Source organism: Cucurbita maxima, unplaced genomic scaffold, assembly GCF_002738345.1.
Source record: "Cucurbita maxima cultivar Rimu unplaced genomic scaffold, Cmax_1.0 Cma_Scf00006, whole genome shotgun sequence".
NCBI classification, from domain to species: Eukaryota; Viridiplantae; Streptophyta; class Magnoliopsida; order Cucurbitales; family Cucurbitaceae; genus Cucurbita; species Cucurbita maxima.
The window spans coordinates 2,161,687-2,185,580 of record NW_019272022.1 but is presented as its reverse complement, the minus strand read 5'-3'; the positions used below and the strand labels follow the sequence as shown (position 1 = coordinate 2,185,580).

Genomic DNA, 23,894 nt, shown 5'->3' with positions numbered 1-23,894 from the left:
AAAAAAAAAAAAAAAAAAAAAAAAAAAAAAAAAAAAAAAAAAAAAAAAAAAAAGGAACTTCTGTCATAGGTCCTTCAAGAACGTAAGTTCAAAATATAAAGTGCAAATATCAAGATAATGAGAAGCAAAAAACCAAAGAAGATGTGAAAGGAAAAAACCACATGACATACAATACTAATTTAACTTCAAATATTAGTTAAAAATAGAGAAGACAAAACACTTACCAAATTAAACTCACAGCCTTCATCCATAGCATGTAAAATGGAGTGCAAGACATCTGTGGATGGTGTGAAATCTGCATCACACATTTCATTTGCTATATCAAGAGCCATATGCACCTACATCAGATTTAAAAAGAAAAAAGCTAATTTCAAAGCAGTATCGAAACTAAACCCAAGATATTAACAAGACAAACAAATTTAAATTATCTTACTCTAAATAAGCAAAGGTTTTCGCTGTAGTTCAAAACAAATTTATGATTATCAATCTTCCCCCAGTACCTTACCTTAAGTGAACCACAACAGTAACAGATGAGCTTCTCATATGAAACAGATGAAGGCTTGATGTCCAATTCGAAGTGCATGCTCTTGAACTTAGAAACCATATCCTCAATCTTCCACGTAACAAAAAAAAAAAAAAAAGTGAAAGATATCAATGATAGAATACAAAAGAAGTATTCCTTCAAATAAAACCTTGAAGTTCCATAAAAAAGTCTTATGCATTATCTAATACCCAGACAACTACAGAAGGATACAACTGCAGAAAGATTTAGATGCATGTACTGCAAGCAATCGTTATGAGTATGTAGAAACCCTAATAAGACTTCATGATAACTTGAAAGAAGAGAAGCCCTCGGTCTCAAGATTTCAACATTGCATTGGACATTTATAAAGACCAGAAAAGAATAAATAAAAGCAAACTGCAAACCCTGCTGAATGGTGATCATTAAAAGAACCACTGCTGCTAAATCTACTTCGACCTCTCTAATCAATATGGCTTCCAGCTTGATAAGTATTTGACCAATCCGATTTATTTTTTATTTTATTTTTTATTTTTTTGAGTTAACAAAAATATAGGGGTAAGAGATCAAACATTCAGCTTTATTGAAGGTAATAGGAGACTTAACTGTTAAGCTACGTTCAAATTAACCAATTTGAGTTGTAGGATAGAGCCTTCAAGGAAGTAAATTCTTTTTATAGTCTATGGTTAACATGCACTTTCTAGGAAGAGCATTAATACTCTTTACAGAGTATTATGAGCCATTGTATAGGGTGATTTTCCATGGAGGCTATCAAAAAAGTAAAGTTATTTCCATACGACCTTGGTCATGACAGCATCAACACCCAAGAGAAGATCCAAGGAAGGAATCCATCTCTTTCTCTCTCTTGAGTAGGAGAGTTGTGCACAAAAAAGATTCAAAGAGACAAGAACATCTTTTTACGAGTTGAACTATTGAAATCAAATACAGTCTGTATTCAGTTGGGAGATCATCCTTCCTAGCAATATGAATTTTCTCCTATCCTTGTGCTATAAAGACATCTTTTTTAAAAGGAAAAAAGACCCTTAGACTACATAATAACTGGGTGTTCTCCAGGCTTTGTTGCAGAAGCAAAACAACAGGGCTTTCAACAATAGAGGTTAGTTGAACTTTTGATAAAGCATACTTTTGGTCTGCGAATCATGCGCAAACTTCCATTTCTGCTGAAGAAGGTGGCAGACTTCTTCATTCAGTTCTTTTTCAGCAGTATTTTAGGAAGGGAGAAGCCTATTGTCAATGAAATTCCTCCGCACTCGAGTATAAATAGAGGGCCTTGTACTATGGAAAATAGTGTGTGAGCAGTGAATTTACTTCCCCTTGAGCAGAAAAAAAACAAGAGAGAGAGAGAGAGACAAAGGGGTACAAGGCTTCTTCTCCCTTTCCAGTTTTTGTTTCTCTTTTATGATGTGTGGTTAAGTTTTCATTTTTTATTCAAGGGTGAAACATTCCAATTATAATTTTGTGCGTCTTTGAGTTGAATAGAAGTCTTCTGTAATTCAAGTTTTTTTCTTTTTTTATTGACACCTTAATTTAGTATTGATTGTTCTATTGTTGTTCAAAAGTTTTTTAAGACATTTTTTCTTGGTCCTCTGTGGTGCATTCTTTGTAAGAGTACATCTAAAGACTTAGGATCATGACCTCGGGATTGTCAGTTTGCTCACTCTATCTAGGATAGCTATTTTCAGTCGTTTGGTGTTAGCTATACATCAGACTTTTCACGATAAGGATTGGATTCTTATATACAAAGGAGGAGTGCAATACTAGGATGTCGGAGATCCTCTTGCATTTACCCTTTCGTGGGAAGGGTAGGGTTTTGTGGTAGGCTGACTTATTTGATTCTCTTTAGGGTCGGTGCCTTGAAAGGAACAATAGTGTTTAGAGACATGGAGGTTTTAAAGAGCAATATGACAATAAGAAAATAAAAAAATGACTTGCAAAATAAAATTTTGGAAAAGAAAAAGAGCAACCACTTCCAAAACAATCAAACTGCCTGAAAAGCAGAAGTGCCTGAGAGATTTGTAGACTCAAGGAAATTACCAGCACTATTCATGGGAACCTCACCGCTAAATTTGGAATGCTGACAACATGATTATATATAAGGTAAGGGATATTCTCTGCTCCATTCCCTGCAGTTTCAATTCAGCAATACAATACGGGTATGAAGATGATAAGATATTTATGCAATAATGATGAGCATATCACGACTATTGAACCAAAAACACAATTCTAGCCGAAGAAATGTGATCTGAGCAGAGTACAATAAATAACGATGGATAATATAAATTGAAGAAAGTCAAATAAATATAATACCCATGCAAACATATTTAAATGTTATTAATGACTAGTGAATAACATGTTAAAAGCCTAAGATATTTCTCATCTTTTACTATAAGATGGAACTTTGTTAAAAAAAAATCCTTATTTATTGGAACTTCAAATATTATTTAGTGGGATGTATTGATGGGTATTTTTTAAGTTTTTACAAAATTGACATTTGTTTGATTCTAAAAATCAATTCTTTTCCAATGTACCACCCAAACCATGTCCTCCTCACATTCCCTCATCCACACCACACATGCCACCCATGGAATGGAAATATAGGCACATCGATCTTCCATGAAAGATAAGCAGCCATGAATCATCAAAGTCGATAGTAAATATCAAGGACATCATGTTTGCATCACTGAAGCAGCTAGGAATAAAGCCGTCTCCATTTCAAAAATTCAAAAGGTGTAAAAGAAGTTACTTTTTCCTTATTTGGAAAGTTCGATTCAGTTGCTAATTTTAATATATCTCTACTTCATCCAGATATGCTCCTAAACAAATATATGACAGCTTCAAATTCTTTGGACAAAAAAAGTTTACGGTAATCATCACATACCAGAAGTTTTCAACGCCACAAGCAACTTCTCTGCAATAGAGTGAAGTAATAATCTCCCCAAGCACTTGAAGATGTTAGCTGCGAGTACAGTTGACGTAAGTTTTGTGATGTCTACAATTTCCAGCATCTGCAAAAGTTCCTCCTTCTGCTCACATTCACAAAGGGCCAGCAAATAATTTTCTGTAACAACAGGTTCCAAATTGTTAACCAAACTGATTGATCTCCAAAAATATGGATCTATTTGTAAGATATATGCTTCACCAAAAACATGACAATAGCTTATCAAAAAAAATCAAAACATTGTGAACGCATATTTCAAATCCATCATGACCTGTAACTAAGTAGTGATCTGAAAAGTGATTGGAGAGAACTCAAGTTCTAAGTGAGCATCTAGAGAGATTATGAGAAGAAATCTAGAGAGATTATGATTTTGTCATTGTGAGTAACAGAGACTGGGAAAGTATGAACTCTCTGATCTTCCTCTTCGTATTATCCCGTGATTGATAAGCAAAGAAAAGTTCAGTCAATCTCTTTAAAGCAATAGCTGTGACCTTCATCCAGGAACAGTGATACAATGAAACCCACGGTTGATGCCAAAGGTGTTGTACAATGCAGTTTTTTCCTATTATATATTTCTTTAACTTAGCTATTTAGTTTTCACTGCAAATACTAGACAAAAATCCAACTTCAAGTTCCACCAGGGGAGGTTCAAATCCCCACCATTCATAAAATTTAAAAGTCACAAAACTCTCAAATTTAACTCTGAATTTAAATAAAATTTCTAGCCATTGTCCTACGTCATAGCCGACCCTGTTGTTAAAAAGAATGCTGAGGTACTGTAGATCAACTCTACTTTAGCTAGGGGGATATATAATCAGTTAGGAATATTAATCTTTTAGGTATTTTCCATGGGTATAGAAAGAGTTGGGAGAGTGTCTGACTATATAAACCTCTTTATGCTGAAAATACCAAGGAGTTTTGTTATTCGCTATCATTCTTTACTTAAGCTGTTTAGAGATCCTTCTGATTATCTCTGACACAAACAGACCCAACCTCCCTTCTTATTCATGCTAATTATCAACAGGTTGTTTCTTACCTTAAAAAATAAATAATTTCCACGGAAAGCAGAACTTCTCAATTGTTTATTTCAATGCAAGAGGACAAAAGGGTGCAGCAGAAAAAACCGATACATCTGAAAATTGTAGGACGTACCTTGTAAACTGTACTTGTCCACTCCATCATGAGCTGTAGCATGCTCACAAAGCTCCTGAATTTTTTCTACATCATTGATTTTAACATAGAACAACATCTCATAGTAACCCAGCCTTGAATTCGAGCCTGGATTACCATCCTTTACAGCCTCACAGAAAAAATTAAATTCTTCCATCATGTCCATGTCAATTAAATATGCAAGAACTGGACCGTAAGTTTCATCTTCTAATTGAAAACCATGTTCTTTCATTAATTTAAATAGCTGATAAACCTTCGCAATATGTTCCAATACAACCTCCAAGTCTTTACTTGTCTTAGCCTTCTCTAAACATATATCTATCAGTGCATTGTATTCTTTCACACCAGTTTCTCGTCCCAATTTACCAAAGACTTCTAGAGTAACATCAGTCCCCAGCTTCTGTGCACAATTTCTAACCAATTGACTAAACCTATAGTTTTGGCTATTTTTGAATATCCATTTTTGCTTTCTTTCACGGGATATTTCTCTGCGACGCAATGATATGCTATGATTGGATATGTTGGAAAACCATGGTATGTCTAATAATTGTTTCAGAGAGTTCTCATCACCATTTTCTTGAGCATCAGGAGACCTAACAGATGAGCCTTCTGCAAAAGGAAATAACACGTTGGTAAAGCAGTTTACTTGGCAAAGAAACAAAAAACAGCATTCAGATAGAACCATAATTGAAGGCAAGACTACAATTTATGAAATAATGTCTATGAAAATTATGAGCCAAATAGTTATAAATATCGAATATAATTCTAGAACATGTATTGAGTGACAAACCTGCCCAATTGGGAAACCCAAGTTTTTAGTTTACTGTTTCATCATTAAAGTTCAAGTCAATATAAATTATAGCACTTGCATGAAAGTACAGATAAAATAACTTAATCAATTTGTATAACTGGACAGGAAATTAGTTCAATTGCTCACATTCCCCTCGTTCTCGATACGATGAAATAGGCAACATAAAAACTTGAAACGTGAGATCCAAAAAGTGGCTGTTAAAGAAACCACTCTGATATTTTCAAGGTAACATATCCCTATTGTTTTATCAACAACTAAAGAATAAAACTATGATCTGATGAATTCTAAAAATATTCAGAAGCAATTCCTCCAACGAACATTCAATAACACGTACCGCACAGAATGGAAGATATGGCCTTGGTTAAATGCTTCATAGAATCCCCTGCATTCAAACATGATCTTTTGAGAGAATTAAAACTTGATAAATCAAATATCATTCACATATAAGTCCCTTCACTGCAAATGAGAGATAACTACAATAAAATTCATCTTCAGCTTCAAAAAAACACTAGAGCACCAAAACTAAGGCAAAAATAAGCTTTGATTGGAGATAATCTACAGCCCAATTACCGAAATATCAAAAACAAGATGAATACATAACCAAACATCATAAAACAACATGCATACCAGACCCTGACGGCTCTTCTAAAATGAGAGCAGGAAACTGAACGTCAGAGTTTAGTTTCTGGGGAAGCTTCTTGGAGTTCGCGGACTTGATGGATCGTTTATCGATGGCTTTGGAGAGAGAGGTGCTGGGAGAGAAGGGATCGATAGCGGAGACGTAGTTTTTGAGAGCTGCATCTTGGGGATTCTGTGAAGGTTTTGAAGCTATAATGGCGGAGCGGAATAGAGAGCTTAGATTTTTGGATTTGGAAGGCATTTGGGATTCTGATTCCGAAAGCTCTGCAACTGCAACTTCCCGGCCTCGGGCGAATTGAGCCGCGCCGCTGTTTTGTGGGGTTTATGGTTTTATCGGCGACGGCAACTTCCGATTGCCGCTGGGTTGTGAAGAGTTACATTATTAAATCTTATTATTATTATTATAATTATGAGGTTATATTAATAAAAAGTTTTAATAATGCTCTTAAACATTTAAAAATAAATAAACTTTATCCTAAAAATATTTTTAAATTCTAAAAAAATATATTTCATACTTAGTAAATGTATTTTTGAAAACTCAAAGGATATATTCGAAAAACTTTTTTTTGATATTTTTTAAATTATTTATCTATTTTGAAAGTTTAAAGATATATTTTAAAATAAAATATTAGACGATTTTTTTTTTCAAAGTTTGAGTATTTTTTAGAGTTTTTTTTTTCAATTTAAAAGGTATAATTAAAAATTTTAAAGACAAATTACAAAATTTAATTTTATTAATTAAGCCAATATTTTTTTAGAGCCTTTCAATTGTGTTTATTTTGTTTCCTATAAATCTATGAATTTTCAATATTTTACTTAATAAGTCATTCAAACTTATTCAATTTTTTTAATCAAGATCATGTAACCTGAATTCAAGAGAAACTATCCAACCGTCTTTTTTTCACCTTCTCTTCTCGACATGATCCAAACATTGAAACTAACAGATCAAATCATGAGTTCTCATTCCCAACGTTGGAAGAGGCAAGTGAGTCGGTTGGTAGAAATGCGGTTATGCTGAGTGGACTCGAGTCAAGTGGGAGGTGGCATCATCTAACATATAATAAAAGCATGCTTGCTTTTCTTATTTCACTGTGCTTGTTAGTTGAGGCACCCGTGTGTTCTCATCTAAGAAAGATGTAGAGCGCACTTGTGAAGGACCAACGACGAGCTATATAGAGGATATTAACTATTCAATCAGCCTAATATGAAATCTAACTACCTCTCCCACAACTCAAATTAAGTCATTTACTATATACATCAACCTTTATGGACCCGATAGCAAAAAAGACTGCAACTGCCTTTTCCAGACTAACCAAACACATCAAAAAATCAAATGCAAACGACTTAAACTCATGAGATAGCCTATTCTCACGGGACAATCAACTACCTTACTATTAGATACCTCCACCACGACTTGAATTCATTTCCTTCGAATCCGCTTCCTCTGCATTGACATTTATAGATCACAGTAGCCAAAGAATATATAATCAAAACCAAACAATCACAAATGCAGCAACCAATGACCGGTAGCAGACAACTGAATTCATAAGAAATGAACTACAAATGGCCAAAGAGTTTCCTTTTTTCTGACACCCATGACTCGTGTGTGTCTAAACACCACACAAGCAACTCAACTCAGCTACCGCAGTACAAAATCCTACGCACCTCAACCAAACGTGAATCCTTTTTAAGTCCTTCGCTATATACATTGAACTTAATTGATCACTGTCGCATAAGACTATTTATAATATAACTTCGATAAAGTAACATCAGTTCCAGAAATCAAAAAATGTACCTATTGTTTTTAGGTCAAATGAACACACTGTGCCAGATGACATGAAATAAAAGAGTTCCTTTTTCCTCGTTGAGATATGCTACTCGTCGTCTTTGTATGGGTACTCTTCGGGAATTTGCTTCAGCAATTTTACTTGTAATTCGAACATGTCGTCTCCTCTCAGCATGTCTCGTAGCCATGTTACTTCTGTTTTCATGGACACCTGACCCAACAACACAACACAATCAGAAAGTGAGAAAATATCAGTCTCCAGATTTATAAGATCAAAGAAATTTTTTTATCTTATAACCTTTCAATTCAACTAATCAAGTTTTGTTTTAAAAACTTTAAAATGAAGACGATTACTTACAACGTGGGTTCTTTTGGTTGTGTAAGTTAGATTTTCTAAGGAAGATTTGGGGAATTTAGGATATTTTCTTCATTGTGAATATTTATTCTATTTGTTGAATTCTGTGCCAGTTCTGAAGTGATTTGTCAATTTAGTTTTACGTAAACTTTAACCTTTTAAGTTCAAAGTTTAATATAACAAAATAAAAGTTTAAGATATAATTAAAAGTAAGGATAGAAATTAAATTTAAGATGTCGTAGAGTAGAACATTTAATGTATTTTGTACAATCGTATGGCAGAAACAGTACCTTCACAAATACAGTTAATGTCCACTTTCATTTTAATGTGTTAGAAAGCAAGAGCCTGTATAAATCTACAGGAACCGCATTTGGGAACCCTGTCATGAAAATGATCTTAAAACACACAAATTCATATAAACCAAGTTTTGAAAATATACCTCAACATTTTTCTTATTTACAAATTCAATATTGATCTTGATTATGAAGACTGAGTAATTCTCTCTATTAAAAAACGAAATAAAATAAAAATTTCCCCACAAAGCAAAGTGGGAGCTTAAGAAAAAGGCCTTATAACATAAATGTTTTGCAGATCTTGATTTTGAAGCAGAAGGAAAAGCATTTTCTCCAAGGAATAAAATGAAGTCAAAAAATAAATGAAAGAAACAAATTGAGAAGAACAAAACCAAGGATAGCCATAATGGTGGGTGATAATATTAAGCAAGATTAAGAAAACGTGCAGAGAACTCACCATCTCAAGTGCTCCTCTGATGACTCCACTTAAGATGTTGCAATAATGAAGACCTTGGCAAGTATCAGGAAGCTCAACAAAGTCTACTAATGGATTGTCCTCCAGAATAATACTGCAGCATGTGCCTTCAGCATCCCAGTTGGTCACCGTTGCATTCACCCCCAAAAACATTTTTAAACCGACCTATTAAACAAAAACCATTGAACAGAGTCTAGTCAATGTCATGCAGAAAACAGTAAGTTTTACCATTTTAGTCCTATGTTGAGTTTGTGAGGCTGCAATAGTTTGGATGTATTTAAATGTTTCATTTTGGTCATTGTGGATTTGTTAAATTTCTGAAAACATCTATGGCCTGGCAGTTGTCTAATGTGACATGTTTTCTTGGCAAGCGGCATGGTTATGGGTTGGTGTCCAAAGAGGATGTGCTGTGCAGGAAAATTATTAATATTTATCGAGTCAAGGGATGTTAAGAGCGTTCTAATCGCACCATGGACAAAATTGAAACCAAACACAATCATTTAAAAGAAGAGGAAGGGCTCTGAAGCCTGATAGGTCTCAAAATGACTATTGCCTCATGCACACAAAGGAACCGAACTTGATACACATTCATGAGCGTTTGCCTTAACTAATTTCATGAGAGATCTCCTTGGCCTTACGATATTTGGTTGTTAGCAAACTCATAGGATTTTAATACCTAGGTAGGTGACAAACATGAGTTTTCAAGAAAATAAACTAGTATCCCCTGCGCTTCAAAAGGATTGGAACTCTCAATTCACACGGTATATTCTAGGCCAAAATACCAGAAAACCAATCATGGTTGCTGCTACTGTCTAATATATATATACACTCACCCAAACAGATCCCTAACAAAAACTTATATTTGTGTCCGTTATTACTAGATAAGGCCCAGACTCGCACATTAGAAATGCTTACTCCCACATCCAAAAACCAACTACTCATTACCTTTTGCTACCTTGCTCCTCTAGGTAAAGTGAACCGAGGGGCAAACATTCTTATCAAGACCTCCCATAAGTCATGTACATGATGAAATCCAGTGGAACCAAAAATTCAAATGGACGTGTAGATAAATCCATTCTAGCTAACTGCAAAAGGTCTGTTGCATCAGACTATATACACTGTCCTCAAAATCTACCCCTCAATTGCAGGTAAAAAATTTGCTAGTGCCAAAAGTAGCAGTGCTCTTACTCACGAGGCAAACCAAAAGTGGTGTAGACCAAATTAAAGTTTTTTAATTAAATGAAGATTTAGGTACCACCCTTTCAAGAACACAAAAGCCCTATTATGGAAAAACCTCATCATGGCTTTCTTTTGGAAGATGTGGAAAGAAAGAAATCAGAGAATATTTACAGAAACGACACAAACCTACACAAAACTTTTCGACAATGTTGTTTACCAAGCTATATCTTGGTGTAAACTGTCTAATATTTTCACTTCCTACTGTTATAGCTCCCTCATTGCAAATTGGGAAGGCCTTTTGAAAACATCATAGATTATACATCCCTCTTGTAAATTTCACTCATCAATGAAATTGTCTCTTATAAAAAATAAAAAATAATAATAAATAAAAAAAAACTAAATGAAGATTTATTTTTATACTTGTGAGTACTGAATCAGTTTGTGCGCACTTGGACTATTCTCACAAAATAACCACCGACCCTATTACATTTGGTTTCCAAAGTAACTTGTAGTATGTTAAATCTTAGATAGGTGGTCACCATGATTTGAACCCATAATCTTCTAGCCTTTTATTATTTACACCACCCCACTTGTTCACTAGGCCAATCCAAGGTGGTTTTTAATTAAATGATTTTTTTTTCCTTCAAGTACATAACAACCCTATATTTATACATAACAAGGCTGGACAAACAACTCAATGATAATAACCAATTAACCACTGTAAAAAAATTAATACAGTAAGTAATAAACATGTCCTCGAGTTTAGGTGGTAAGGAAAACCTATCAAGTGCTTCATACGGAAAAATATCTGCAACATTGAAATTGGGATTAATATGTAAGTCAGAAGGAAGCATGATCTTATAAGAGTTGGCATCGAGACGCTGTAAGATTTCGAAAGGTCCAAGCTTGCAGTTCTTTAATTAGTTATATGAACCAACTGGCAAACGAGACTTCTTGAGATGAACCTTAACCAAATCGCTCACTGCTAAGTTAGTAATTCGCCTTTTTCTATTAGCTGTCTTCTTATAGTCCAAGTTAACTTTTCAACGAGTTTGAACCTCCTTAAGTAGCTCTACCACCCATTCAGCCATTTATTCCGTTTCCAGATGAAGGTAAATTAGAAGGATCCAAAGTTAACCAAGGAAGTTTAGTATATACTCTCTCCAATGGGAACTTCCCTGTGGATCCGTTCTTCACATGATTGAAGGTAAATTCAGCTTGTGCTAAGGAAAAGTTCCATTATTTAGGATGTTTTCAGCAGTAAGACAATGTACAAGACTCCCCAAAGATCGATAAGTAACTCTGGTTTGGTTATCTGTTTGTGGATGGCTTGTGATACTGTATTTGAGAGTGGTATCAAATTTTTTCCAGTGATCGCAAAAAAGGACTAAAAATTTTGATGTCACAATTCGAGACTCAGGTTTTAGGGATTCCATGGAGACACACGACTTCCCTGGAAAGGGTTAGCATATACAAGACATCATTAGTCTTTTTGCAAGGAAGTATGTCACTTTACTAAGCCTGTCCACCACTACAAAAACTGAATCAAACCGTATTTGAGTTCGAGGAAATCCTTGGACAAAGTCCATAGACAAATCCTCCCATGTAGATGCTGGTATTGGCAGAGGAATGTAAAGTTCATCATTGCTAGAAGTTACCTTTTCTGTTTGACAAATAAGGCAACTTCTAATAAAATTCCGAACATCTTTTAGAAGCTGTAGCAAAAAAAAAAAAATTGGATGAAACAAATTCCATGGTTTTATCCCTTCCAAAATGATCTCCCAATTCTCCTGAATGTAAATCTTTTATCGCGGATTATCAAATGGACGTATGGGGCAAGTACAACTGATCCCCTTTGAGTAAAAAACCATCAAGAAGGCAGTAATCATAAGAGTTAACATTATTAGAACAGTTGGTCCAATTGTCATGAAAATCACTATCATGTTGTTGGTGTATTCATGAAGTTGAAGAAGCTCTCCGCCCTTTTAATCCAATCAAGGAAGGTTTCAATATCCAACTTTCTGTTGAAACTCAGGAGATCAACTCTTATTTTGTAATCATTCGTTTCTCCAGTTTTCTGGTTGTTTGCTCCCCTTCTCCTTCTATCATCATCACTGTCACTGTCCTCTTCTTCATCACTTAAATTATCAAGATCTTAGCAGTGTCTTATTTGGTAACTTGCATTCTTGGTGGTTCCTGACGAATGATTTGTAATTCTTGATTGTTTATTGGAGGCTACTGATTTGGTGGTGGTGTGTTTTTTCTTTGTTAGCCCAAGTTGTTGTGTCCTCTGTTTTCTTGAATTTGCAGGTGATTTTGGTTAACCAAGAATTGATCCAATTTTCTAGCAATGCTTCCTTAGTCGTTGATGTTTATGAAAGGACAGTTATTACCTCCACCACTTTGCCCACTCAAGAAGTATCTCCCCCCGTTGGATTGGCCAACTTCTTTCCAGCCATCAAACCAAAATCTTGGAAATCTTAAAGCAATTTGGTATAGACCAAATTATAGTTTCTTTTTATTATAAGCAGATTTTGTCCCGCCAAGTACATAACAACCATAAATTTATACACAACAGGACTGGACAAACAACTTAATGGTAACAACAAATTATCCACTGTAAAAAGAAATAAAAGGAATTAATACAGTAAGTAATAATACAACAAAAAGACGTGGATAGAACCAACCTAACGAGAGTTTGGTCAAAGTTTCCTAAACCGAGTAGGGTTTTGATACTAATACGAATATGTATTCAACTACAACCTACCTTTGCAATCACATCAGCTGTCTCTTTGAAGTCCACACATCTAGAAATATTAGATTTTGCTAGAAACTCGTCAATCAACCTGATTCCAATATTATATCCCCTGAAAAGTAATTGAAGAAACAATCATACCACTGAATCTAATGTGTGTTGGCACAAGGAGATTAAGTTTGCGCAGAAAAGAGCTTTTCACTATTTTATTAATGAAAGTAGAAAGTATTGAAAAAATAATAGGCTTAGTATGTACTCGTCAGGCACACTATTTCCTTTTAATAAAAAAACCGACTTTCTTACAGAAGATAAAAGCACAGAATACAAGAAAAAACATTAAAAATTAATCAATAAAAATACCGTGCATGCTATTTAATTTTCATAGGATAATTTTCTGACACTACAACATTCAATTATGAAAAAAAAATATGTACTATTTTATCTTAGGTAGGTGGCCACTAAAGAGTTTGAACTCGTTCTCCCAAAATCCTCGTGTTTTTTTCACATGCCCCAATAGATTAGATCAATCCATAGTGGTTCTCATGCACATTTAAACTCTCAAACTAAAATTCGAGCACATTTCATAATAGTAAGAAGCATTAAGCTTCTGCAAGACTCTTATGGAAGGAATGTAAAGAAATTTGCATAATGCAACTCATTTCAATTTACGTTAAAATGCTTTGTTTACCACAGAGATATGAATTTCCGTACACATTCTTTAATTGCCTTCGGCTTCCCATGAGGTTATACAGAGATGAGAGCCAATGAAAAACCAAATAAATCATAAAACAAAGACAAAAACTTAATTGGTAATTCAGACCCATCAATCATTCACCAAAAAAAAAATAGTTCTCTGGAAAAAAAAATGCGGAATTCTATGTTCTGAAAAGGAAAATGGATCAAAGAGCAAGTGAAATGGAGTAAGATTACATCTGATCGAGCTGTTTGTTAACTTCTTCGACCTCCTCCAGATCTGTGAGCAACTGACGAACAGTCGCTCCATAAGTCAAGGTAAACAGCTCGGCATTCTACATCAATTTCAACTTTAGCTTCTCATCAATAGAAGAGAACCGAAAAACAGAAATGAAATCAAGACCTAAAAACACACATCCAGATCAAAAACAAATTTACCATTTTGGATACATCTGATCAAACTTCTCACCTATTTCCCTCCCTCCCATGTTCTAAAAATCCCTCACAAACCAAACATCAAAGAAAACAACATAGAGACTTGAATTCGTGAAGCTTACCACTCGCTCAACGCTAGCGAAGATTGCATCACCAGATCGAGGACCGGCAGGAGGCATGATTGATCCGAATTCTGAACTGAGCTCGAATGAAGTTTTACCAGACGCTGTGCTGGTTGCCGCTAGAAAAGTGAAGAACAGTGTTAACACTGGTGAACTATGGGCTTAGACGACCCAAATCGTCTTCGTGGCCCAGAATTAAAAGTTTTGGGCTTTGCAGCCCGTTAATGGGTCCAAATCAAAATGGGAAATGGGAGAAAATTATTACAAAATACAAGGGCCATTTTGCAAAATGACCAATAATTTATTTATGAGATTGATATCATTCTCAAAATATATACATCATTCTAGAATTGGAGGTCGCCTAAAGAGGTAATTTTTTAGGAGAGATCAACGTTAAGTAATTTTCGAAAATAGCTCAACATTAATTGTAAGCGCATCGTCGGTCTTATCTCCAGTTAAGTTCGGAGAACGTAGACCTGGCTCCAGTCATATCATTTTGTTGCTCCCGTGTCGAGGATCCATCGTCGGTGTTCTTGTTGCTCGCCTCTTTCACCGATTTGAGCGAACACTCGCTCCTCCTTCAGCTGAATTGGCTCCTCAGTCGTGTCTTTGTTATGCAAAGTTGGAGCTCTTCCTCGAGATTTATCGACCCCTCACGACAATGCTCACTTGAGCAGTTATGTCGTCGGTTACTTTCGTGGATTTGGAATTAGGGACGTCGGATAAAACTGATGTGCATACCATGAAAATTAAGGGGGTCAAGAAAGATAATTTATGTTGGTGAATGCGCAGAGAGAGTTTTGTATGGGCTAACTAAGGGGATAATCAATGATACATTTCTATTGGTACGAACTCTTCAGTCAAAACTAGAAACAAAGTCATGAGAGCTAATATTCAAGTGGACGATCAGTAATTCTCAACATGGTATCAGAGTCATCTTCAAGTGTCGAATAAAGAAGTTGTTAGCCTAAAAGATTCTTAACATGTATCAGAATCATGCTCTTAACTTAAGCATGCTAATCAGGTTCTTAGATGCAGAACAAAGAAGTTGTTAATGTTAGATGAAAGGCAAGCTAATCAATCATAGGTTTATAATTAAAGAATACTGTCTCCACTTAGTATGAGACCTTTTGGAGAAGCCTACAACAAAGTTGCAAGCTTACTTATACGTGGACAATATTATAGCATTGCATGGGGAGTGGTGTGTGAACCTATATTTTAAAAATTTATTAGTTTTTAAATATAATATTTTTTAAACAAAGAAAATGGTCAAGCGTCAGCGCGTAGGACGGAATGGCCAGCAGCGAGCGTCCCAAAATAAGGCACTCATAGGACCGAACGGAGGCAGTTCTCATCCTGGCTTGCAAACCAAGAACCGCCATTAAATTTCGTTTCTTCCTCCGTACCCCATCCCTCAAATTTCGCGATCGACACCTATAAATTCATCCCCTCCTCGTCTTTAATTCTTCGTCTTCCAGATTGTTTCCATTTTTGTCTCGCTCTTTCTTTTTCTCAAGGTATGTCTCGCTCTTTTTCTTTCCTTCGCTTATTTTCTTCGTTTCGAAACATGTTCTAAGTTTGGTTTGTTCTATTATTTGTTTTGTTCTGTTTCGTTATTCGATTTTGATCCTGTTGCCCTTGCGGTTCTCTTGCCATCTGTGTTAATTTGTAGATGTTCTTGTTGGTTGATTTTGAGTTTATTGGAGTTTCTTCGTTTTCTGGAAATCTTTGGTCTCTCTCCAAGAAATGATTGAATTTATACTCGTTTCAATTCGTCACGCATGTTCGAGTGGTTTCCTTTTCTCCAGTTTAGAGCCTCGATAAAATCTTACGGAAATTTTTCTCAATTTACTGCTTTGGAAGTAAGAACTTGAATTTTAATTTCTGCTTTTATTTATTTATTTTGAAGTTTCTCTGCGATTTGTCCCTAGATTTTCAGAATCGAAAGTAAAAACTGTATGCAAGATGACGATGTAGATCTGTGCCTGAAATTTCTGGCTCGGTTCTGCACATGAGTTACTTGAATTCATCTTTTTGAGTGCATTATTCATTAATGGATTGGTTCCTGAGCTCTTTATTTTCATGTTCATGTTACCTTAGTGAGGCATAGTTTAACGATTTTGATCCCAACTCTTCTTATCATTAGTGTCTTCACAGATGCAAATCTTCGTTAAAACTCTCACCGGGAAAACGATCACCCTAGAGGTGGAAAGCTCAGATACAATTGACAATGTAAAGGCAAAGATTCAAGATAAAGAGGGAATTCCGCCCGACCAACAGAGGCTTATCTTTGCTGGTAAGCAGCTCGAGGACGGTCGAACGCTCGCCGATTACAATATCCAGAAAGAATCTACACTCCATTTAGTGCTTAGACTTCGCGGTGGGATGCAAATATTTGTGAAGACCCTTACTGGCAAAACCATCACTCTTGAGGTGGAAAGTTCTGATACGATTGACAATGTCAAGGCTAAGATCCAAGACAAGGAGGGTATCCCCCCTGATCAACAGAGACTTATTTTTGCTGGTAAGCAACTTGAAGATGGTAGGACTCTGGCAGATTATAACATTCAAAAGGAGTCGACTTTGCATTTGGTGCTCCGATTGCGCGGTGGAATGCAGATTTTTGTGAAGACGTTGACGGGCAAGACAATCACTTTGGAAGTAGAAAGTTCAGACACTATTGACAACGTGAAAGCAAAGATTCAAGACAAGGAGGGCATTCCACCAGACCAACAGAGGTTGATTTTTGCTGGTAAGCAACTTGAAGACGGTAGGACTCTAGCAGACTACAACATCCAAAAGGAATCAACGTTGCACCTTGTGCTCCGACTGCGCGGTGGAATGCAGATTTTTGTAAAGACGTTGACAGGCAAAACGATCACATTGGAAGTTGAAAGTTCAGACACCATTGACAATGTGAAAGCAAAGATCCAAGAAAAAGAGGGTATCCCACCTGACCAACAGAGATTGATCTTTGCCGGTAAGCAGCTGGAAGACGGTAGGACGCTAGCAGACTACAACATCCAAAAGGAATCAACGTTGCACCTTGTGCTCCGACTGCGTGGTGGAATGCAGATTTTTGTGAAGACGTTGACGGGAAAGACGATCACCCTGGAAGTAGAAAGTTCAGACACCATCGACAACGTGAAGGCAAAGATTCAAGACAAGGAGGGCATCCCACCCGACCAACAGAGATTGATCTTTGCTGGCAAGCAACTGGAAGACGGTAGGACACTAGCAGACTACAACATCCAAAAGGAATCGACATTGCACCTTGTGCTCCGACTGCGTGGTGGAATGCAGATTTTTGTGAAGACGTTGACGGGCAAGACGATCACCCTGGAAGTAGAAAGTTCAGACACCATCGACAACGTGAATGAAGACGTTGACGGGCAAGACGATCACCCTGGAAGTAGAAAGTTCAGACACCATCGACAACGTGAAGGCAAAGATTCAAGACAAGGAGGGCATCCCACCCGACCAACAGAGATTGATCTTTGCTGGAAAGCAACTGGAAGACGGTAGGACACTAGCAGACTACAACATCCAAAAGGAATCGACATTGCACCTTGTGCTCCGACTGCGTGGTGGAATGCAGATTTTTGTGAAGACGTTGACGGGCAAGACGATCACCCTGGAAGTAGAAAGTTCAGACACCATCGACAACGTGAAGGCAAAGATTCAAGACAAGGAGGGCATCCCACCCGACCAACAGAGATTGATCTTTGCTGGCAAGCAACTGGAAGACGGTAGGACACTAGCAGACTACAACATCCAAAAGGAATCGACATTGCACCTTGTGCTCCGATTGCGGGGTGGAATGCAGATTTTTGTGAAGACATTGACGGGCAAGACGATCACCCTGGAGGTCGAAAGTTCAGACACTATCGACAATGTGAAGGCGAAGATACAAGATAAGGAAGGCATCCCACCCGACCAACAGCGATTGATCTTTGCGGGTAAGCAGCTTGAAGATGGCAGAACTCTAGCAGATTACAACATCCAAAAGGAATCAACTCTGCATTTGGTGCTTCGACTGCGTGGTGGGATGCAGATTTACGTGATGACATTGACGGGGAAGACGATCACATTAGAAGCCGAAAGCTCAGACACGATTGACAATGCGAAGATGAAGATTCAAGACAGAGGGAGTACCTCTGGATCAACAAAGACTGATCTTTGCTGGTAAACAATCGGAGGATGGTCGGACTTCGGCTGACTACAACATTCAGAAGTCCACCCTCCACCTTGTCCTCCACCTGCACGGTGGCTTTTAGGTGGCTCCGATATGTCGTCGACTTTCTATTATTGCTGGATTTGTGGTGTCTTCGTGCCCTCCTGGATGGTTTAGTAATAATAAGTACGTACAATTTCATTCTTTCTGTTACAGACTGCCGAATGAATTTACCGTTTTTTCCCCTTGGATATTATGTAAATATGAAATAGCAAACGAATAAATAAAGAGATTGCACTTGTATAAATATTTCTAGCTTCGATTTATGAATTTTATGCTCAATAATTAAATACAAATTATTTTAGAAGCAAAAACAAAATTTAAAAACCATAGATCTCTCTTCTTTATTTTAACCTTTTATTTTAAGGTGAATTACTTAAATTTGCTATGGATGCAATGTTGAATGGCTTTGGTGCATTCCTCTATGACCCAAACATCGAACCTCTACCGATGGCCAAACCCCTAGTCGGGTTCTCAAGAGCGCCCCTAACACTATTAATTGAGAGTTTACTGGAGGATAGTTGGAAACCCCTAACAAATCCCACATAATACAGTTGGAAACCCCTAACAAATCCCACATAATACACGATCCTATGTATCATATGCATTTAGGACACAATCCTGTACCTATCAACTCATGTAATATAAATGCGGATCCTGTCAATCGAGACCGTTCACAATTAAAAGTAAATGGGCGATCCTCGTTAATTCCCACATTATAATATATAAAAAGTCTAATTTTATATTTAAACGTTTAAAATGTATTATTTGCTCTTAATTCTTTATTCCCCAAAGGGAGTTGTTGCGGATAATTTTAAACATTTTATTTGTAGATAAAATTCTAACATTTAAAATCAAATAAATTAAATTCTAATTTTCTTACTAAATTTTGTAATATATATAAAAAGTCTAGGTCAGCATGGCATATCTGAAAATACGGCTTCAACGCAGGGCATTTTCATAAGGTTATCCGACCGGAGCAAACACGGTTCGGCCCGGTTTTTGATATATAGAAGACTTGCAGAAAGCTCTTAACGGCGTCGTATTCGCCGCACCTCCGACTTCTTCTTCATTACTGTTTCGTTCGCTTTCTTTGTTCATTCTCCTCGGCGATCTTCAGTTCCCAAGCACCAATTTCTAATTCCTCTTCGCAAGGTATGCTCATCAACGCCTTTGATGTCGTTTTCATATGTAATTTTTCTATTCTAGAAGTTAGATCTTTCAGAAGATGTTTCGTTTGCGATTTTTCGAGCGATTAATCGAGTTACACGATGAATTTTTTTGGTGATAGGTGTAGAGAAGTTGGAATATGGAAGAAGTTCTTCTGGCAGTTCTGTCAATGCTGCTTGTTGCTGCATTGGTTCCTCTGTTTCTGTGGCGGCGCTATCAGGATTCTCGCTCTGCTCATGCACATGAAGATGAGGATCAGGTGTGCTTTTGGAGGCTCGTTATGAGTTCTTTGATTTTTCATTTATTTGTTTTTTATTGAATGGCATTGCTGCGGTTATCAATCTGCTTCGAAGTAGGTGTTTCGGGGTTTTCACTTGGTTGTGGGAATTTGTTCAGGTTCCTCAGAGGGAAACTGCGGTTCGCGCCGCTGGTGGTGGCCGTCGTATGCGTCGTAGACCTGCTTCGGCTGCTAGTTCCTCGAACGCGGGGGCATCTCTGGAAGGTTTGCATACCTATTAGCTTTCGATGTCAATTTTCGCTCCTGCCATGATCTTTTTTTGGTTTAATTTCAATTTTTTTAGTCTGTTATGTTTATCTGTAAATCAATTGCCAGGGGAGTATGGGGCAGGTATGTCCAAGCTTGATTCACAAAGCAGCTCTCTAATTAGTTGATGAATTGAAATACGAAGTGTACATGATTGCATGCCTCGTCTGAATTTGTTTTTGGTATTTAACCTCCTAAGAACAAGAGTTCACAGATGTAAATGTGAGATCTCACATTGGTTTGAGAGCAGAACGAAACATTCTTTGTAAGTGTATGAAAATCTCTCTCTAGTAGATACATTTTAAAATCGTGAGGCTGATGAAGATACGTAATGAGCCAAAGCGGACAATTTTTGTTAGCGGTAGCCTTGGGTTATTACAATAAATGAACTTTACTAAAGGATTTTTGACTTCCAAGTAATTTAGATAGGTCATGACCTCAAAGAATTCATTCTAAATTGCACGGATTGCAAAATGGAGGTACAAGAAAAATAGTGAGAAGTAATGAAGACTACCACACCCCCTAATACCTGTGTTCCATTTCCAACAATAGGCAATGAATTGGCCATCAAAAATGTTGACATCGAAAGCTTAGATTGTTAACAACCTTATCGAATTGCTCTCTTCCAGATTCCTTCTAAATTTTAGATTCCGATGTTGAAATTCTTTGGTAAAAACAAGACTGAAGAATGTACTCAAGAGAAATGGCATACAATCCGGGATAACAAATAGCTGAAGGGAGATTGGTACCTAACTGTCTTGCCAACTTAAACTATTACTCTTATATAGTATGTTTAACATAACATTCTGCAGTTGCTTGGATACTTTATTAAGGTTTTCTATTCTAGACATCTAGTGCACACATTTAGTATGAGCTTGTCAATCTTTACAAAGTATTGAAGAAGTTGTAATAATGAAGGAGGAGTTTGAGAAGTTGAAGGCAGTTGACCCCTCATAATTAGTGTATTGAGCAAAACGCACTGCAATATGGACTTTTTTCTATTATTATTAATAAGTAGCCAATGTGGATGAAGTTTGGAAATGCTTGGAACAACCAATATGTGATTGTTTTAATCAGGATTTTATTATATTGAATATGATAACTCACAACTCTGACAACTATTCCCAATGATTTTTGACAGAAAGTGCTGATGGAAGTGATGATGAAATCGCTGCGGATGAATACCATGATGGAAGAGTATCGAAGAAGAAAGAAAAGAAGCGACAAGAGCGTGAGGCACAAAGACAGGTAGCTTATATGAAGTTTTGACATATTGATAGGTACAGGAGTATAATATTAGGTGAACCAATTTGATGTCTATTTTCCTAGAAAATGTTGACATCGAAAGTTTAGATTGTTATCAACTGCATCTGTGTGTGTTGAAAATACAAGTCAATATATGTCGTTCCACTATACTTGCAAAAATGCAGATGTCATAGGTTCTTAGCTTTTCTGTGTGACTCTTATACTCTTATGGTCAAATATATATTGTTCCACTGTATTTGTGAAAATACAGGTCTATATATATTGTTCCACTATTCATTATATTTTCTTTCATTTTGTTATCTTTTAAAAGTTGTTGTTTTGAAGGCTGAACAAGCTTCCCGTGACTCAAGGGTGACAAAAAAAGACCGTTATGAAGAAATTCGGAGGAAGAAAGATGAGGAGCGTGAGGAACAGGAACGATTACTGGTTAGTTAATCATTCACCTTTTCTGTTGAGAACTGTGGATATAGAAAAGTGCGAAGTAGGCTGGAAATTCTGTGGTTGAATGGTCACCTTTCTTTGATTAGGAAGAAGAAGCCAAAGCACGGAAGGCCAAGGAGGAAGAAGCTGCTGCACTTGAGTTTGAGAAGTGGAAAGGGGATTTTTCAGTTGATGCTGAAGGTACAACTGAAGCTGAAGTGGAAGGTGGAAATCAAGATTTGGTCTCTGCTTTTGTGGACTATATAAAGGTGAAGTCTGTCATGTTGTTATGAGATGTGCAATCTTTCCCTATGAGAATCATACTATGTTCATGTGAGATCCCACATCGGTTGGAGAGGGAAACTAAGAATTCTTTATAAGGGTGTGGAAACCTTTTTCTAGCAGACGCGTTTGAAAATCTTGAGGGGAGCCCAAAGGGGAAAACCCAAAGAGGACGATATCTACTCGCGGTGGGCTTGGTCTGTCACTGTTCATATGCATATTTTAGTGTAGGTTGGGAGTAAGATCTGCCCGTGGATGACTAAGCCTGGCTATTCTTAGTTAAAGCTGTTTAATTTATGCTTTCCTTGAGGCTCTATTTCTGAAAACCTTTTTACATTTCTTTACAGTGTCATAAATGTGTCCCATTGGAAGATCTTGCTGCAGAATTTAAGCTCAGAACTCAGGTAACCCTAGAATGATTGTTGTATGCATTCAAGATTTAGTTGTGATCGTAGTTGTTTTTTTTTTCTTTAAAAAAAAAAGAAACGAAAAGAAAAGAAAAAGAAAACAAATAAACAGAATGAACAAGTATCAAGAAGAACGGTTCTCTGTTCTTTGACCGTGGCTTTCAGTTATTGTGTTTGTTTTGTTCTCAGTGCATTGCTTTTATGCAAATATTACCCTTATTCATGTCATTGTATATTTCAACAATGCAGGAATGTATTAATCGGATCACCTCCCTGGAGAGTATGGGTATGACTCTTTTCATTCTTTTCTCTCTTGTCAAATGCATTTCATCATGGATTCGTCTGTCACGATTTCTTTCAAGCTCTTATCATTGTGGAACTTTCGATTAAGATAATGATAATCACGTGTAACATCAAGTACAATGCTGATTGAAAAACGCATTAATTTTATAGGTCGACTTTCTGGTGTTATGGACGATAGAGGGAAATATATATACATATCAAAGGAAGAAATGCAAGCAGTTGCTGAGTACATCCAGCGTCAGGGTAGAGTTAGCATTTCACATCTAGCTAGTAAGTCCAACCAGTTCATTGATTTAGAACCAAAAGTCCAATTGGTTGAGGAAATGAATGTTGAAGAGATAACTGTATCCTAATATACTTACTAATTGTGGGGAAGAATGTTACATCAAGCAACAACTAGTATATAATTTAGACAACAACCGACGATAGCGTGTGGGGGTGTCGATTATGTAAAATCCCTCTCTGCAGGTTCTTGAGCTGCTCTTCTTGTTGTATTATTTTCATGCCCTGCATTTAGCTTGAATTCACATCATTCCCAGAAATAGAAAGAAGTTTGATCTGACAAACCTTTTTTTGTTTTTGTTCTTGGTTGAGACCTGAAGGCATTGATATTTTCTAGAGTTTGTTTAGGAACAATGGTGTGATGATGTCTGGATATATGTGAGCATTTTAATAGACAGACAATTTTGTTGCCCTGGAACATTCCCGTTTGTTTTTCATTTCGTTTTTCTTTAATAAAAAGCAAAATTGGATTTGGTGATTCTTTTTTCTATATAAAGATTGTGAAATTTTAATTATAGATAAAATTAGGGTGTGAGTGATTGATGACATATTGTATTTATGAAGTATTGCTGATTATTAGATGCATTATAAAGGACGTTTGTAAGCAACTGTGCGACACTCACTCTCTCCATTAAGTGAGTCAGCTAATTCGAAATCTTGTCGCATTCGGCTAAATGACATATACCCAAGCGTCTGAATCCACATTGGAAAGTTCTAAAAAATGGGGTAGAGAGAGATTTTAAAAAGAGAATCTTACGGTAAGATTGAGAGAATTGAGAGAAATAATGTTATAG

The 23,894-nt window shown here is 36.5% G+C and overlaps 4 protein-coding genes across 6 annotated transcripts in view; 2 read left to right on the top strand and 2 right to left on the bottom strand.

Moving 5' to 3' along the window:
• LOC111480523 (pentatricopeptide repeat-containing protein At4g04790, mitochondrial-like) overlaps positions 1-6,472 on the bottom strand; it is an 11,187-nt gene extending 4,715 nt beyond the window's left edge. The window contains exons 1-7 of one of the 2 annotated variants that reach the window (XM_023125619.1): positions 6,088-6,472; positions 5,795-5,842; positions 4,632-5,258; positions 3,420-3,599; positions 2,600-2,664; positions 506-613; positions 225-338 (exon numbers count right to left, since the gene is read on the bottom strand). In XM_023125619.1, coding sequence (XP_022981387.1) covers positions 225-338; positions 506-613; positions 2,600-2,664; positions 3,420-3,599; positions 4,632-5,258; positions 5,795-5,842; positions 6,088-6,340 — 1,395 coding nt within the window. In that variant the 5' untranslated portion in view covers positions 6,341-6,472. The remainder of the gene's footprint in view (positions 1-224; positions 339-505; positions 614-2,599; positions 2,665-3,419; positions 3,600-4,631; positions 5,259-5,794; positions 5,843-6,087) is intronic. The other variant, XM_023125620.1, reaches the window with a different exon arrangement.
• A 1,238-nt stretch (positions 6,473-7,710) lies between these two features.
• On the bottom strand, positions 7,711-14,325 carry LOC111480683 (trafficking protein particle complex subunit 3-like). The gene is made up of 5 exons (XM_023125850.1): positions 14,193-14,325; positions 13,873-13,970; positions 12,955-13,054; positions 8,991-9,173; positions 7,711-8,096 (listed from the first exon to the last, which is right to left on the bottom strand). Exons 1-5 carry the CDS (start codon positions 14,247-14,249, stop codon positions 7,974-7,976), a joined length of 561 nt encoding a protein of 186 aa, XP_022981618.1. The 5' UTR covers positions 14,250-14,325; the 3' UTR covers positions 7,711-7,973.
• Positions 14,326-15,522: 1,197 nt separating this feature from the next.
• LOC111480554 (polyubiquitin-like) lies at positions 15,523-18,617 on the top strand. The gene is made up of 3 exons (XM_023125664.1): positions 15,523-15,709; positions 16,339-17,554; positions 17,850-18,617. Exons 2-3 carry the CDS (start codon positions 16,350-16,352, stop codon positions 18,379-18,381), a joined length of 1,737 nt encoding a protein of 578 aa, XP_022981432.1. The 5' UTR covers positions 15,523-15,709; positions 16,339-16,349; the 3' UTR covers positions 18,382-18,617.
• Positions 18,618-19,460: 843 nt separating this feature from the next.
• On the top strand, positions 19,461-23,525 carry LOC111480645 (DDRGK domain-containing protein 1-like). 2 transcript variants are annotated; one of them, XM_023125798.1, is made up of 9 exons: positions 19,461-19,581; positions 19,724-19,855; positions 19,993-20,098; positions 21,282-21,388; positions 21,731-21,832; positions 21,934-22,095; positions 22,456-22,512; positions 22,765-22,801; positions 22,969-23,525. In XM_023125798.1, exons 2-9 carry the CDS (start codon positions 19,736-19,738, stop codon positions 23,169-23,171), a joined length of 894 nt encoding a protein of 297 aa, XP_022981566.1. In that variant the 5' UTR covers positions 19,461-19,581; positions 19,724-19,735; the 3' UTR covers positions 23,172-23,525. The 2 variants fall into 2 exon arrangements, with proteins under 2 accessions (XP_022981566.1, XP_022981567.1); XM_023125799.1 differs by having other exon boundaries at positions 19,718-19,855.
• The last annotated feature ends 369 nt before the right edge of the window (positions 23,526-23,894 follow it).

Excerpts from the sequence above, each read along its gene's own strand:
- LOC111480645 (XM_023125798.1), top strand. The coding sequence starts at position 19,736 with ATGGAAGAAGTTCTTCTGGCAGTTCTGTCAATGCTGCTTGTTGCTGCA. Across the intron at positions 19,856-19,992 it reads CACATGAAGATGAGGATCAG|GTTCCTCAGAGGGAAACTGC; the intron begins GTGTGCTTTTGG and ends GAATTTGTTCAG. Across the intron at positions 22,802-22,968 it reads CACCTCCCTGGAGAGTATGG|GTCGACTTTCTGGTGTTATG; the intron begins GTATGACTCTTT and ends TTAATTTTATAG.
- LOC111480554 (XM_023125664.1), top strand. The coding sequence starts at position 16,350 with ATGCAAATCTTCGTTAAAACTCTCACCGGGAAAACGATCACCCTAGAG. Across the intron at positions 17,555-17,849 it reads GAAGTAGAAAGTTCAGACAC|CATCGACAACGTGAAGGCAA; the intron begins CATCGACAACGT and ends AAGTTCAGACAC.
- LOC111480683 (XM_023125850.1), bottom strand. The coding sequence starts at position 14,249 with ATGCCTCCTGCCGGTCCTCGATCTGGTGATGCAATCTTCGCTAGCGTT. Across the intron at positions 13,971-14,192 it reads TCGCTAGCGTTGAGCGAGTG|AATGCCGAGCTGTTTACCTT; the intron begins GTAAGCTTCACG and ends AAATTGATGTAG. Across the intron at positions 13,055-13,872 it reads AACAAACAGCTCGATCAGAT|GGGATATAATATTGGAATCA; the intron begins GTAATCTTACTC and ends ATTACTTTTCAG.